General features: G+C 36.4%; 1 protein-coding gene across 9 annotated transcripts in view; it reads left to right on the top strand.

Annotated features, from left to right (window-relative positions):
- The window catches only part of LOC113052082 (dysferlin-like), a 73825-nt gene that overhangs the window by 23658 nt on the left and 33912 nt on the right, over nucleotides 1-16255 (top strand). For 7 of the 9 annotated variants that reach the window (XM_026216388.1, XM_026216395.1, XM_026216393.1 and 4 more), the window contains exons 26-40: nucleotides 66-180; nucleotides 302-407; nucleotides 509-651; nucleotides 1794-1967; nucleotides 3593-3680; nucleotides 3772-3849; nucleotides 7938-8119; nucleotides 9204-9344; nucleotides 9788-9817; nucleotides 10313-10348; nucleotides 10460-10501; nucleotides 13583-13684; nucleotides 13853-14014; nucleotides 15474-15639; nucleotides 16020-16093. In XM_026216388.1, coding sequence (XP_026072173.1) covers nucleotides 66-180; nucleotides 302-407; nucleotides 509-651; nucleotides 1794-1967; nucleotides 3593-3680; nucleotides 3772-3849; nucleotides 7938-8119; nucleotides 9204-9344; nucleotides 9788-9817; nucleotides 10313-10348; nucleotides 10460-10501; nucleotides 13583-13684; nucleotides 13853-14014; nucleotides 15474-15639; nucleotides 16020-16093 — 1639 coding nt within the window. The remainder of the gene's footprint in view (nucleotides 1-65; nucleotides 181-301; nucleotides 408-508; nucleotides 652-1793; nucleotides 1968-3592; nucleotides 3681-3771; nucleotides 3850-7937; nucleotides 8120-9203; nucleotides 9345-9787; nucleotides 9818-10312; nucleotides 10349-10459; nucleotides 10502-13582; nucleotides 13685-13852; nucleotides 14015-15473; nucleotides 15640-16019; nucleotides 16094-16255) is intronic. The other 2 variants (XM_026216387.1, XM_026216391.1) reach the window with 2 other exon arrangements.

The raw sequence follows: 16255 nt of genomic DNA on the forward strand, positions 1-16255 counted from the left end.
CTACATCATTGAATGCCCTTTGAGACTGCATTACATGGATTTGTCTTTATGCTCACAATGCCCAGATTGCTGTATGATGCTGATGCAGGTCATATAAGCTTTTTGGAAGAGGTGTTTGAAAATCAAATGCGTTTGCCAGGAGGACAGTGGATTGGCATGTCGGAAGGGTACACAGATGTGGTTAGTGTCTAGTTGTATCATTACAAAACTGTACCTCTTTTTAGGTGAAGTAAGAGTTATTAGTTTTAATCAGTTGGCAGGAACTGAACTTTTGGTTCTTTATGTGTCCACTGGGGGGCAGAATGGAGAAAAGGCCATTCCTAAAGATGAGATCGAGTGTCCGCCCGGCTGGGTGTGGGGGGATATTGAGTGGAGTGAGGATCTGAAGCGTGCAGTGGATGATCAAGGTATGGAAACTTTGAGTCTTTTTCTGCTCTTCATTGTTTTGTACATTGAGGAGATTTGTAAAAGGAATGTGTCTTTACAATAAATCTTCTTTTATCTGAAGGGTGGGAATATGGAGTAACCCTCCCCCCAGACCGCCGACCAAAGTCCTGGGTTCCATCTGAGAAGATGTACCACACCAACCGCCGGAGACGTTGGATCAGACTCCGTCGTAGAGATATGCAGAAAATGGAAGCACTCAGAAAAGTACATCATTAGTCATTAGCGAAGTGTGGCCGCTCGATTTGTTTTCAGTCAGAGAAATTACAAAGTTTCATATAGAGAGCGATAAACAAAAGAAGAATCTTAGTCCAGGCTTCATTTTGTTCTCTTTGAACTGAGGGGGTTTCTGGTAAAGCTCAGGGTGGCGTGACACAAAGAGCTCTGTGTAGTCTCAGGAGGTCTTTCCCTGTCCCTGAACGCATCTGGGGAGAGGAAACCTAATTAATCATGCCATCTGAGAATAATCTGAAATCAGTCCCACACCTCTTATCCACTTTACAGGAAAACCTGGGTCCAACTATAAAGTCCGGTCACAAATGTGCCTAATGTTCATCATCCGTATGAGGGTGTGTAACAGAGAGAGAGAGATAAAGAGTTCTTGTTTCATCCTGTGAAAGTCTTTATCCAAATAAGCACAAACGTTTGAGTAAAACACACTTTGATAATAAAGATCTAAAAATACATTTTTTAAATCACTGTTTCTGATAATAATAATAATAATAATAATAATGGTGTTAGACCGAAGAACATTAAAATATTTGCTTTCTAGAGTCTGGAGAGCGAATGGCGCTACGTGGGCCTCATTTATAAAAAACCTGTTAAATCATTTGTAAATAGGTGGTTAAAGATGATATATTTAAGTTATTAATGTAGCAATTTCCATTAATATTCTTATTAAAAGATGTCAACATTTAACAGGGATGAATGAAGTCAGTTGCACTTAGCTGACATGCGTTCACATTAACCTTATCCTAACTGTAAGCCGTTTTGTCCTCATTTCAAGCATCTACCCATCTATCGTTTTATAATTTGATAACTTTTTTGTGAAATGTTATGTTTGAAAATTGTACTTTTAAATAAATAACATTAATAATACTTAGACCACATAGATAGTCACAGTGAGATAAATCAGTTGTCCTCATGGTGGCACTCTTCAAGCATGGATTTAAAAACATTTGTCTAGTTGTAACTCCCATCTTTCTTCTCTATTAGATAACTTTAATTTCATTGCATTGTGCACCACTGGTTAGGATCATACAGAACATGCATATGAGAATAATAATTTAATATAATCAAGTTCAGTTATATACATTTCTCTTTTTCTGTGTGTGCTCACTCTTCTACAGCAGCGTCCGGACGAGTCGGAGCGCGAGGGCTGGGAATATGCCTCTTTATTTGGCTGGAAGTTTCACCTTAAGCAGAAGAAGACTGACTCCTTCCGTCGCCGGCGCTGGAGATGCCGTATGGAGCCGTTAGAAAAGACGGGGCCGGCGGCCATCTTTTCCTTGGAGTGTTCGCTGGTAATGAGGGTTGACTATTTGAGTGATGTGGAGCTGAAATTGGGTTGAGATTTAGAAAGAGAGACAGTAATGGAAGGAAAGGAAAGTGGTTGGGGAGAATCAGATGAAGGTGAGATGCAATTAGGACAAGGCCAAGGCGAGAACGGGTGTGGAGGGCTTTGAGCTTGGACGAATTGGAGGTGCTGAGAGAGACTGGGCAAGCAATGTGGAATCAGCATGGTAAAATAAGGGCATCATGGGATATCATTTACAGGGAGACAGAGATGGAACAGTGAGTGTGAAAGACATTGTATGAATAAAGCCTAGTTAGTATACTTAATCTTTTACTCATAGTCTGGTCCACTGGGTCCATTGTTATGGATCTATTCTAGGCAGCTTTGGCATGAGATGTCATGTGGGCTTGACTGGCTTGAGAACTCATAGTTGATGAGGGTCTGGAATAGATCCATGGTGCAAGTGAAAGGCCCCGGTGCCTTGCAAAGGTGAACCTGAAAACTCAGAGACCCAGAGACATCAAGTATAAGCATCAAATACTCCGTTTAGTTTTTCAGTTATTTTCATATGATGTGGAGTTCATTTCTGTAACTTCCCTGCTAGATTAAAACTGATTCATTGGAATAACTTTCCAAAACAAAAGTATGAGAGAGAGTCATTTGGAACAAACTGACTGAATCAGAATCAGATTACAATGAATCATTTTCATAGAGAAATGACTATTTAACGTTCACTAGAATGAATCAGACTTTCCACCTCTACATGTACATTAGGGAGCCACTCTTCAATTATGATGAATTCCATGAATCAGATTAGTAACGGCTACATAAGAGATACGCAGCAGTTTAAGATGAACTTATTCAGTATGAATGAATTAGACTTTTTACTGCTATGTATGAGAGAGATAGAGAGAGAGAGAGAGAGAGTCATTTTATTTCACTAAAAAGAATCAGATTTTCCAATGCTACTTATGAGAGAGATTCATTTAGATTGAAATTGATTAACTAGAATGAATCAGATGAGAGATAGTTGTTTAAGACAGAGCAGTTTAGGACGAATGCATTCATTAAAATAAATCAGACTTTTCTGATTCACATGGGAGACTGAAGGCAGATTTCATTAAACCTCAGCTTGTTTGTTGCTAAAAGCTGTGTGCGTTAACATCGTGACATTAAAAATAGCGATTTAGCGTTTGGTTGCACTACACAGCTACTCGTTGGAGTTGAATTCCAAATTTTCTTCTTATTCTAGAGGTTTTTTTTTAATTCTTTCTCCAAAACCATACAAGGGTATTGGGTTATGTAAATATTAGGTAGCCACAAATGACATAGCAGTTTCTGTCTGGTTAAGAGACATAATCTAGCATTATATTCAGAGAAGGTCAGAATTTTCTTATGTGTCAAAAAGATATTCAAGTGTTTTGGGGCGGTGACATTTAATCACTTCTTGCCAGAGGTTTGTGGCAGTTGCCCTTTCCACAACTGACAGCAGAGTCATCATTAACACATAATTTGGTTACCCTTTTGGTTGGAATATTGTGATATGAATGCCTTGTCACCAGTCTACTGTATAGTTTGAAGGAGCATAATGTGTCTCACAAGTGTTCTTATTTTTTCCTTTTTTGTCAACAGAGCAGTGTTACTGATGAAAAGAATGACGATAAGTCAGTTACAACAACCTTTGGTGTTAACCGCCCGACCATCTCCTGCTTCTTTGATAGTAAGTCAAACATGTTTTCTTACTTCATTTAAAATCATGACAGTTTAAAATGATGGCTGAAACGACACTGATGTTCTTCTTGATTCTTCAGATGGGACTCTGTACCATTTGCGATGTTACTTGTATCAGGCCAGAGACCTGCTGGCACTGGATAAGGACAGTTTCTCAGGTGAGCATATAACACCTTCACTGTGAGCCAGAGGAAAAGGTAGATGTATTTATTACCCAAACATAACTAATACAGACATATCAAGGGTTGTGTACAATTTTAACTTTTTTATTCCATTGCAACATTTTTTATTTTGTAATTAAATATTATTTTATAATTAAAATAGAATTGTAGAATTGTATATTTTAGCATTTTGCTTTAAAAAAATGAAATACCAAAAGAGATTAAGAAGTAAAAAAGAAGCCATTGTTTCAAATCTGAATTTTGCCCATTCCTGATGTAAATCAGGTTTTCCAAGGTCAACAGCTAAAAAAAAATTAACAAAAGCATAGCTACAATCTTGTTGTTTAAAATCTGATCAAATCTATGCATAGTAACAAGAACTATATGCACCAGTTATTCATTTAGTAAAGCAGCTACATTTATTTAGGCAAAATCTGCATGTCTTGCACTGCGACCTCTCAGATCTTGAACTTGTGGTAATTTGCCTTGATTTTGAGTAATATACTCTTTTGAACACAGTATTAGTATGACATTCATACACACAGCAGGCATCTGCAAAATCTGCTTTTTAAAACATTTACTATAATACCACATATCATGAAGTGTGCTCTGCCAGCTGCAATGACATTTTGCAGAAGTTAACATACAATAAGTTATGTATTTCCAGGTCCTATATCATTCAGGGTAGTCCTAATGTGAAGCAATTTGAGAGCGAACTTTGTAATTTTCTCTTTAAAAAAGGTCACAATTGCCTAAATTAATAGGAGCATTTTATAAATAACAAACTCATAAAAGTGAAATCTTTTGAAATGTAATGGTAAAGGAACCGTAGCTGAGCTTACATCAGAGGGGGTGAAATATTGTGCCTGGCACAGACTGGGTCAAGGGTACTTTTGACTTTTACGTATTTTTACAATGGTGTCCATGAGAGAAGATATTGGCAGCAAAGATGTAAAAAATGTCATTTTCAGTCTAGTGGTTAATGCATGAGTTCTGAGGCTGTTGCTCTCATGAGGGACGCAAGTTTGAATCTAGCTTGCAACGTATCCCATTACCCTGCTCTCTCCCTATGCCATTCTGTTCTTTAACAAGTGAAAAGCTCTTAAAAAAAGGCTAATCAAAATGAGACATTATTTGCTGAATTTGTGGCTCTGCTCTGCCGTTTTTCTCTTTGATTTACTGGCGCTGGTTTCTTTTTTGCCAACCTAATTTTTCATAAGAAATAGTCTTCCATGAATAATGTTTCATTGTATTGTTGTGTAATGAATATTGTGGAATTGTGATACCTTATATTAGTATGACCTATTAATAAACATGAAGTGGGTTTTTAATGCAGAATGTGATGTGCAAAAAAACAAACAAACAAAAAAAAAACCTTCATTTAAAAAGTCATATATAAAATGACTTTCTTGGCAACACTGGAGCAGTAGTTCACCAAGCTTTAGTCTGTTGCAATGGTCTAAAGTTGTGGTTGTGAAATTTTTAACCCAGAGAACTAAACGTCATTGAAATGCAGGCAAAATATGCCTGCTGGTTATCACACATTAGAAATGTCTGGTACAAATCTGCTATGCATGGAAAAACCCTAGTCTAAACATAGGAACAAAGCAGACAAGGATGAAAAGAAAAAGGAAAAGGGACATTAAGGTGGAGAAAGATCTGAAGTATATTGTTTTTTTGTTTTTTTTGCTAACTTGGAAATGTAGCTATCCGGGATATGCATTTAAGGTTCATTCTAAACCCACAAGAGCAGATGAAAAAACATTGAAGATCCTTTTAAAAATACAGGCCTGGTATAAATCAGGCCAGTCTGGTGCTCTGATTACAAATCTACAAATAGTTTCGGGTCGGTTTCTTAATGCACAAAACCCAGCCTAGATCTTTTACAGGGTTCTGAGCTCTGAGGAAAATGAATAAATCAAGCTGGAGGCTGAAATCACTTGTCCTCGGTGTGCTTTAGATGGAGTTTGGTAAAGGGAAATGATCGATGGACCGCAGTATTTATAAAGTGTTTATAAATGTAGAGCTGCATCAGTGCTTTGGCTACTGGAGGAGGATTAGAGGAAGTCAGAGGTTTGGACCAGATGCTACAAAAAGTCAGATTACATTCAGATATCAGCAAAAGCTATCTATCTATCTATCTATCTATCTATCTATCTATCTATCTATCTATCTATCTATCTATCTATCTATCTATCTATCTATCTATCTATCTATCTATCTATCTATCTATCTATCTATCTATCTATCTATCTATCTATGTATCTATGTTTAACTCCAATTGCTGGTCTGTCTGTCTCTTAGTCCATCCTTCCATTCTCTCAATCTGTTTGTCTTTCTGTCCGTCTATCAGTCACGGTCTCCCTGTATTTCTATATACTGTATCATTCACTGTACATTTATTTACATGCATCTGAATATGACTTTTGCACAGTTAAACACTGTATAATATTAATATATGAAAAATGATCCATAGTCAGATTTCTTGGTTGACTTTCCCTGTTTTCTTTGAGCATGTCATTGCTCCCAAGGGTCATGCATCATGTTTGAGTCGTGCACGTGGGCAGCCGTCAACATGTTCAGTCCCACAATGCCCTTGGGGAAGACAGTTTATTTACTGTTCACTGTAAGCAGCCAGATTAGACACTGCCTGTGTTTATTTCCCACTGGCTCCTGGGTAACAGTGCACGCTCCCCATTGCTTGTTTATTCTTTTGTTTATTTGAGCCACTGTGTTTGTGGGAAGTAGGACGTTGTGTGTGTGCATGTGTGTAACTGGGCTAGTTTAATACGAGCTGGGAAAAGTGTCTGTTTCTCCCTCCCAAGTGAAACTATCCCACTGAGGCTGCTTTACGTCGACTGAAATAATAAACTTTGACTGTCTCTCCAGTTTATGGCATTCCTAAGTAGTAGATGTCACTCTCTTATTTTTTGGCACCTTAAGTGCATATGTTTATTTAAATGTTTGGATGTTGTTTAGTTTAAAGGTATAGTTCACCAAAAATAAAAATCCTGCTATTTCATTACTCACACTCATGTCATTAAAAACTCATATGTTGCTATTTTTTAAAGAATGTACACATTCCTATTTTCAGTGACAGTTCATTGCTCCAAAATAGGACAAAAAAGTAATCCATATTACATAATTGTTCCTAGTGTTCTGAAGTCAGATTAAAGCTTTTGTTTAAATTCACATTTTGATAAAACTCACATTTGTGCTTGCATTCAAATGGCTTCTTTAGACAGTCACATATGCCTATTTGTAGAAAAGTGTAATTTAATAGCTACAGTAACATCTTACATTTCAGTCTATACCACAGAGCTGGCATATATTGTACATACTGTATGGACACCTTTTTTCTTTTCTTTTTTCTTCTTTTTTGAGCACTATGGGCTTATATCAGCTATTCATTTCATTTTTTATTTCTATTTTATTACATAGAGATTTGGAATTGGAATGACAGAATTTTCATTTTTGGGTGAACTATCTATCCCTCACTTAAATTCATAAACACTCATTCATGCACATGTATTGGCTAACTCACTCATCTTTTTTCGCTTTGTCTCACAACCACATCATCTTTCAGACATTTCACAGACCTACTGAAGTTCAAAAATGGTCTCACCCTCCCTTCATCAAACTCAGGGTATCTCTGGCTCTTTTCACTTCTATAATAGATTTTATATTCTTGGTCCCCCTCTACAGAACCAAATAAAAACAGAAATGCTTGTGTTTACTGATGCATTGAAATTCTTGTCCTGAAGAGAATGTAACAAATCACTGCCTCAGTCTTGATGGCAAACAGACTTCAATGAGTTGATGGCTGCACATCTTTCCTAACTCTTGATGCAGTTTTTCCCATTTCATTTATCCATCTATGTGTCAATAACCTCTGTTTTACCTAACGTAGCCTTTCTTATTTCAGTTGACAGTTTAATACTCGTTTTTGACAGTATATAAATGCACATTACCCATAATTTTCCCTCTCGATGTGAACTTCCAAATCATGCCATACTTCATCACTTATTTTGACATGAAAATGAGATGCAATTCATTAACCTTTAACTCTTTTTCTCTTTAATTAGATTCCTATGCCATTGTGTCCTTCCTGCATCAGAGCCAGAAGACAGTGACTGTTCGGAACACACTCAATCCCACCTGGGACCAGACCCTCATCTTTTATGAAGTGGAAATATTTGGAGACCATCTCGAGGCTGAGAGGAACCCTCCACACATTGTGGTGGAACTGTATGATCAGGACACCTATGTGAGTTTTCATTGTGTTGGTATGTGTTATCTTAGAAATGAGTGTTTATTGTCAAATTTGACTTTTGACCAGCGACATGAAGTCTACAGTAGTTTAGAGTTTATTCAGGTGAAGAACCACTTGGTTCTGAACCAAGTGTTAGAACCAACTTGGTCAGGCAGAAATCGTCTGACCAATATCAAAGTGAGTTTGCTCAGAAGTCATAACATCATGCAAGTACAGCTCATGTCTATTTGAATGAGGAAAGACTGAAATCTGTCCAACTGTTTGACAAAATTATGTTTAAATAATGGATTTAAAAATAAACTTAAAATCTGACAACAGTGGTATCATATATTGCAATTTTCTAAACCAGCATTGTTTATAGTTAACTCAAATGAAAACTATTAAAAATAGTTTTCGTTAATTGAAATTAAGCTAAAATAAAATAAAATATAGAAAACTTGAGGAACTATAATTAGAAATGTTGCAACTTACTAAAATAAAATAAAAAATAAGTTACTAAAGAATTATTTAGAATTATAAAAGTGCTAAAATACAAAAATTATAAAAGTACTGAAACTATAACAGTATTAAAAATAATCTAAGTATAAATATAATCCCACCCGCCTGAATGAAAATAACAAAAGTAGAAGCAGTAATAAAAATTACAAAAGCAGAAAAACAACTATAATTTGCCACTTATAATAATAGTAAATCATGCTAAAAAAATATTCACACCCTTAATAAAAAACAAAACAAAACACTGCTTACACTTTTTCAGGCTGGTCCAGCTATCCTGTAATTTGCATTAATTAAACCAAACCTGTTTTAGGCATAGACACAATATTAAAATATTAAATGTTAATGATTACATACCACAATAATAGACTAATATTGGAGACCTTAATTCAAATAAAGAAGTGAAGTAAAGTCAAATAAAGTAGTGTTAAACTACTATTTCACAGACAGAAAGCTAAGACTATGAAACATCTCAAACAAAACTCTGAGTGACGTTCTGTCGGAGGCTTAGACTAATGGCACATAGGTTTCACTTAATGTCTATGAATCTGAACATGCTTGATAAGCTTTTTGACCCCTGCAGGGTGCAGATGAGTTTATGGGCCGCTGTGTTTGCCAATCTTCAATGGTGTCTTCCCCTCGCCTCGCCTGGTATCCCATCCAGAAAGCTGGGAAGCCTGCTGGGGAACTGCTGGCTGCTTTCGAACTGATCCGCAGAGATAAAGTAAGAGTTATATGAATTATTTTCCTCATAGTGATACATATAATTTGTTATATTGTAACTGACATCTGTGGCCTTTATTTTCCAATTTGTAGTCTCTTTGTGAATGACACATGACATAAGGCCTTAAAGGTCACAGTCCTTCACAAATAAGATGACCTCAGTGATGATTCTTTGCATCTTCTAGACCCATCTAGCACAGCTTATGTCTGTAGCATCTCTGTTGAAAGAAATGCTTTTGTTATGAGTTTAAGCCACAAGTGTTTACATGACACATATCACAGCTTCTCCAGAACCGCAGAGGAAGTTTAGTGGCTCCTTCACCCACACGGTTATATTTGTATGCATAGCGCCTGACAACATATGATTTAAAATGCAAAACATCTCTTAATTTTTATAGTACAAAATCATTTATTCATTGATCTTCATTCTTTCTTTCTTCACAGCCTGCAGTTCATCACATCCCTGGTCAAGAGGTTAGTCATATTTCTTTAAGTTGCCCATCTTTTTTTGTTATTTTCCCCTTTGCACAAATTACACACACACTTCCTGTCCTCCAAGTCATCGTTATTCCCTGTTCTCCTAGTCAAGCACGACTGAGTAATTGGATAGAGCTGCTGTAAATGACATAAACATCACTGAATCTGAACCGCTTTCACCAGCCCTGTCTGTCTGGAGACTGGCGCTGCTCAGCAGCTCTCAGTTCAGGCAAGCGGCCCTGTCTGGGCAATGCAGACAGCCAGGAGACTGATTGGAGATGCCAGTGGAGTTTAAAAGTGCCAGAGGCCCCACCCAGTCCAAACCTGCCCAGCTGGCATCAGTTAGAGTGGGATAATCACAGAGAAATTGAATTAAAGTGAACCCTTAGAGAACAGTCAAACCACTCACCCACACAAACAAATGCCCACACAGTAACACTAGTTATTTGATTATAAAAGTCTTTTTTTTTCTTCTTCTTCTTTTTCCCACAGGGGGATATTATACCACCCTCACATATCATGGATGAGGTAAGTGTTGGTAGAAGATTCAGTAAATAGACAATGAATCTTATTTGCAGTTGTTCCAGAGCATCCAGAGCATCTCTTTTCCCCTCTGTGTTTATTTTGGGCATCTTCAAGCTTGTGATTCCAGGGTTCCTCTCTGACAGTCAACAGCAATGGGTACAAGCATGAATGCATACACACAAACACATCTCACTGTTTTTAGTAGAACATTTTGATAAAACACAGGATAATGTGGTTCCACCATATTAAACCAGAACTAATAATCACAAAAGTAATTCAGACCTTTATATAGCGGTCAAGCATTTCTTCAAATGTTAAAACACAACTCAATGTGTAAGATACTGAACTGGAACCCAGAATACAGTAGTTAGCTCCAAAATGTCATTCCCACTGGCTGTGGACATGGTGTGCTGAGATAGAGATTTTTGTTTTATCACTGGTGGGTAGATTCCCTCCAGAACTCATTGTACTTCTACGCACCTCCTTGATTTTTTTGAGTCCTGCCAAGGACAAGATCTTGAGGGAGATGGCTTGGAAATTATAGAGGCCTTTTTTACAGTGTAAAAATAGGAGAAATGTGGTCCCAATTTATCAATATTATTATTATTCTTCATTCCTGTAGTTCAAGGCAAGGCAAGGCAAGGCAAGTTTATTTATATAGCACATTTCGTACACAATGGTAATTCAAAGTGCTTTACATAAAAGAAAGTAAAATAATCATGAAGAAAAATAATAACAAAAATAAAACAAGTAATTTTAAAACTTTTAAAATGATTAAAACATTTAAAAACAGAAAATGATTTTACATAAAAATAATAATAATAAAACAATAATAAAACATAAAACAGTAACAATATAGTGCAATCAGTTCGGACATTGCACAGTGCTCATTCAACAAATGCACAGCTAAAAAGATGCGTTTTGAGTCTAGATTTAAATGTGACTAGTGTTTTAGCACATCTGATCTCTTCTGGAAGCTGATTCCAACTGCGGGCAGCATAGTAACTAAAGGCAGACTCCCCTTGTTTTGTGTGAACCCTTGGTATTTCTAACTGACTTGATCCTAGTGAACTGAGTGCTCTGTTAGGTTTATATTCAGTGAACATATCTGCAATATATTTCGGTCCTAGGTCATTTAGTGACTTATATACGAGTAAAGGTACTTTAAAATCAATCCTAAATGTAACTGGAAGCCAGTGTAAGGACCTGAGGACTGGTGTGATATGCTCAGCTGGATGAGCTGCAGCTGTCTAATGGTCTTTTTGGGAAGGCCAGTGAGGAGCCCATTACAATAGTCCACCCTGCTGGTGATAAAGGCATGAACAAATTTCTCCAAGTCTTGACTGCAAACAAAACATCTAATTCTTGCGATGTTTTTTAAATGATAGTATGCTGATTTAGTTACTGCTTTGACATGACTACTGAAACTAAGGTCTGTCTCCAGAATCACACCAAGATTCCTGACTTGATTTTTAGTTGTTTGACCCCTAGAGTCAAGGTATGCATTCACCTTGAACACTTCATCTTTGTTTCCAAATGCAATGACTTCAGTTTTTTCCTTGTTTAACTGAAGAAAGTTCTGGCACATCCAATTATTAATTTCATCAATGCATTGGCAATGGGGCTGTAGTCATTTGGAGATAAGGCTAGGTAAATCTGGGTATCATCAGCATAGCTGTGATAGGCAATTTGGTTCTTTCTCATTATTTGACTTAGTGGAAGCATATACAGGTGCAAGAATTGACCATTGTGGGACTCCGCATGTCATGGACGTCCACTTAGACTTATGCTCTCCTAGACTCACATAATAGCCTCTCCTTTTTAAGTATGACCTGAACCATTTGAGTACCATCCCAGAAAGCCCGACCCAGTTTTCCAGTCTCTCTAGTAGCATGTTATGATCGACAGTGTCAAACGCAGCACTGAGATCTAGCAATACCAGCACCGATATTTTGCCAGAGTCACAATTTAAGCGAATATCATTTATTATCTTAATGAGTGCTGTCTCTGTGCTGTGATGTGGTCGGAAACCAGATTGAAAATTGTCCAGGTATCCATTTGAGTTTAAGTATTTGTTCAGCTGATTAAAAACTACCTTTTCTATAATTTTGCCTATAAAAGAAAGATTAGATATTGGTCTAAAATTGCTCAAAATTGTGTTATCAAGATTGCTATTTTTCAGGAGGGGCTTTACAACTGCAGTTTTTAGGGAGTTTGGAAATGTCCCAGAAAGAAAAGAGGCATTCACCACTTCTAAGAGATCTGAGAGATCTCATTTATCAAGAACATGTAAATTAGCCATGCTTCCTTGAAGGTGTGTCTGTTTTAATGACATTCTTTTAAATCTTTGCTTAAGTTAGAGTAATTCTCCATGACAGAAACATATGTCCAAAGGCACAGAGAACCACTGTATTCAACACTAGTACCATTCATCATCAAACAATTGCACTGGCACATCACAGTCCTGGCTAACCATTGCTTACGTGTGTGTGTGTGTGTGTTGTGGCTTAATTGCTAACTCTGATTGGCATGTGAAGTCATGATATTTAACTTTTTTTTTTGATGCTATTAGTAACCAGTTCCTTGTTTGTTTTCACACGCATTTTTGAATTTGGGTGCGTCATGCAAATGTACTTCTAGAGAAGAATGGAAACATAGTCCTCTAAATGTATTCTAAATGTACATTTTGTGTGGTTTTTGAAACAGTGAAGGCATTTCAGCCATCCTTACATGCTTGTTGTATATAGTTAAGTGCAGAATATCCACATCAGAGTTATTTTACATACTGTTATTGTTTTTAATAATATTTTGGATTAGCTTTTATTTTTACATTTTCAGTTTTCATTTTTAGTTTTTCATTTTAGTTTACTTTTTTTGTAATTTTGTTATATGCTTTTGTTGTTGTTTTTGTTATTATATGAATATCATTGTTTGAGTTTAATTAATTCTTATTTCATTTTTAATTATAGTCTTTATTTATTTCCGGTTAAATCAATTTTTGTTTATTTCCGGCTATTTTAGTGCTTCTCGTATAACCTAAAAAATTAAGTTGAAACTGGTTTAATTAATTTGATATGTTAAAATACTGGAAAAAAAGTTCAAATGTATGCTTAAAGTTTTTATCGTTCAATTTTATTTAAATTAACAAAACTATTTTTAATAGTTTTAGTTTTATTTAACGATAAAAGCACTTATCCTTATTAACTTTTCACTTTATGCTTTGCTCTTCATTCTTAGCCAGAGGCCTCTGATTTGCCTTATCCACCTCCACAGAGGGAACCTAATGTCTACATGGTGCCACAGGGCATAAAACCTGTCCTACAACGCACTGCTATTGAGGTGGGCCCAAAACCTTAGCTTACCCATTTATAGTTTAAAAAGCTTCTAGCGCAGTATAGACTATTTGAACCTCACAAAAAGCACTGCCATTTGGCTGTTTTACTATTCATGATTACTTTAGGACATTGCACCTCATGTGCCTTAACCTTTTAACATTTGAACTCTTAGATACTGGTGTGGGGTTTGCGTAACCTGAAGAGTTTCCAGTTGGCCAGTGTGACATCTCCCAGTCTTCAGGTGGAATGTGGAGGATGTGTGGTTCAGTCATGCGTCATTCGAAATACTAAGAAAAACCTCAACTTTGATGTCAACACCCTGTTCATTGATGTCGTAAGCTCCTGTTTTTTTTTTTTTTTTAATCTACATAATTCTGTTTAAAATTAGGTCAAATTGGGAAGATTAGATATGCTAAAATTAGGTATGGTTTAAAGGAATAGTTCTTCCAAAAATGACCCTCAGACCATCCAAGATGAATGTAGATGAGTTATTTTCTTCATCATAACAGATTTGGAGAAATGTAGCATTACATCACTTGCTCAGCAGTGGATCATCTGTAGTGATTGGGTGCTGCCCGTAAGAATGAGAGTTCAGACAGTTTATAAAAACATCACAACAATCCACAAGACTTCAGTCCTGCAATAAATGTCTTGTGAAGTGAAAATCCGCTCCATCATTTAGGTGATTTAATCTTAAACCATCACTTTTTAATCCATATTAATGATTCCTCCAGTGAAAAAGTTAATCCCCTGTTGTTCTCCCACATCAATATCTACCGAAATTTATTTAAAACTGTTTTTGCTTGTAAACGGTGATTGATGTGTGCAGATATTTCTCTCCTGATTCAGAAGAGATGACTTTTTCACTGTAAAAAAAAAATAATAATTCGGATTAGAGGACAGTTTTAGGCCTACTGTCAGGGGACTTTTAGCTGGAATCAATGTTTGAATTTAAAAACATCTTAATAATGGATTTGTTTATTGCAAACAGGCAGCCTTTGGATTACTTACATTACTTGTCTGTTATTGTGAGGTTTTTATCAGCTGCTTAGACTTTCATTCTGACGGCACCCATTCACTGGTAATAGTAAATTAATCAAAATCTGTTCCGATGAAGAAACAAACTCATCTTGGATGCCCTGAAAGCGAATAAAATGTCAGTATATTTTTATTCTATTTATTAACATTTTCTTTTAACTTATTCATCAAGGCTGAATACAAAAAGAACACATCTATTGTAACATATTAAATGTTGATGACCTTTGGCTGAGCACTCTTCAGAGATTTCTTGTAGATTCTTCAAATAGAAATCTGGTTAAATTATACATTTTGTGTTGCAGCATGCTGCTAACCAGTTGAGACAGTCTTGTATACAATGTGGTCATGGTGTCCTTCACACTGTGGATGTTTCATGAGCGATGACTGGCACAGTAACAATGTTCCCCAGCAATGAGCGTCAGTACTTAATTCCAAAACGTAAGATAGTCTGGATTCCGTTCCAGTACTCATCTAGAACTGGGAAGCATCACATGGAAAGAATGCTGAATGACTAGCAAAGTTATTTGCACTGTCATTCGTGGTCACTCCTGTGCCATACTGTGTCATGTTTGCCTCAGTTAAGGGTGTGAAATTCTTGCACAGAGGTACTAGAGGAGAGAGATAGGAAAGTTCTGCGGAATAACAACAGAATCTGAGAAAAAAACAAGTCATTATGTTAGAAGTTAAAGGGTTTGGAAGCCTTGCATTTCTTTAGGTTCATATCTTTGCTATTTGTAATCTCTTTTTCATTCTAGCGACTGCCCAAGGAAGAGCTCTACATGCCCCCATTGGTGATCAAGGTTATAGACAACCGTCAGTTTGGCAGAAAGCCTGTAGTGGGCCATTGCACTGTCCCCTCGCTGAATGAGTTCCGCTGTCAGCCAGAGAGCCTGGACAGAGACCCTACAGAAGAAGAATTTGGTGAGATAATAATAAGAGAAATGAGTAAATACCATTTGTACCATATTGTTTCGACCTGCACATCAATAAATAATTACAAAGGAGCAGCAAGTAACAATTAAGTATAGAAAGAAAGAAAGAAAAAGAAAGAAAGAAAGAAAGAAAGAAAGAAAGAAAGAAAGGATATTGGAGAAAAGTAAGTGTATTTTGAGCTTTTTTAGGGTATAGACATATTAGAACCTGTTCTAATTCGGAACAGAAATCATTATTTATTATTTATTATTCATTATTTTTTTGGTTCTCGGTTCCATTAACAGTTCTCGAATTTGCATTTTTCTGATGATGTGGATGAAACACTATATTTCATGCTTAGAATATTGATGATATATTTCCATCAACAGAGGCAATTGCTCACACCCCTAGAGATGACTTCCTGGTTGATATTGATGATAAGGAGCCGCTCATTCCTGGACAGGTATGATCAGTCTTTTTAACTGCAGCTTACAATGTTGAACATTTCCTTCTTTCTTTTAGCTGATTGACAAGGGAATATGTAGTGCTGCATCTAGATCTCTTTTGAAATTCTAGAAATCTTTATCTTTAAAATCCAGCAAATCAAAAACAACTGGAAAAGTCA

The sequence above is a fragment of the Carassius auratus genome, chromosome 32, assembly GCF_003368295.1.
Source record: "Carassius auratus strain Wakin chromosome 32, ASM336829v1, whole genome shotgun sequence".
NCBI classification, from domain to species: Eukaryota; Metazoa; Chordata; class Actinopteri; order Cypriniformes; family Cyprinidae; genus Carassius; species Carassius auratus.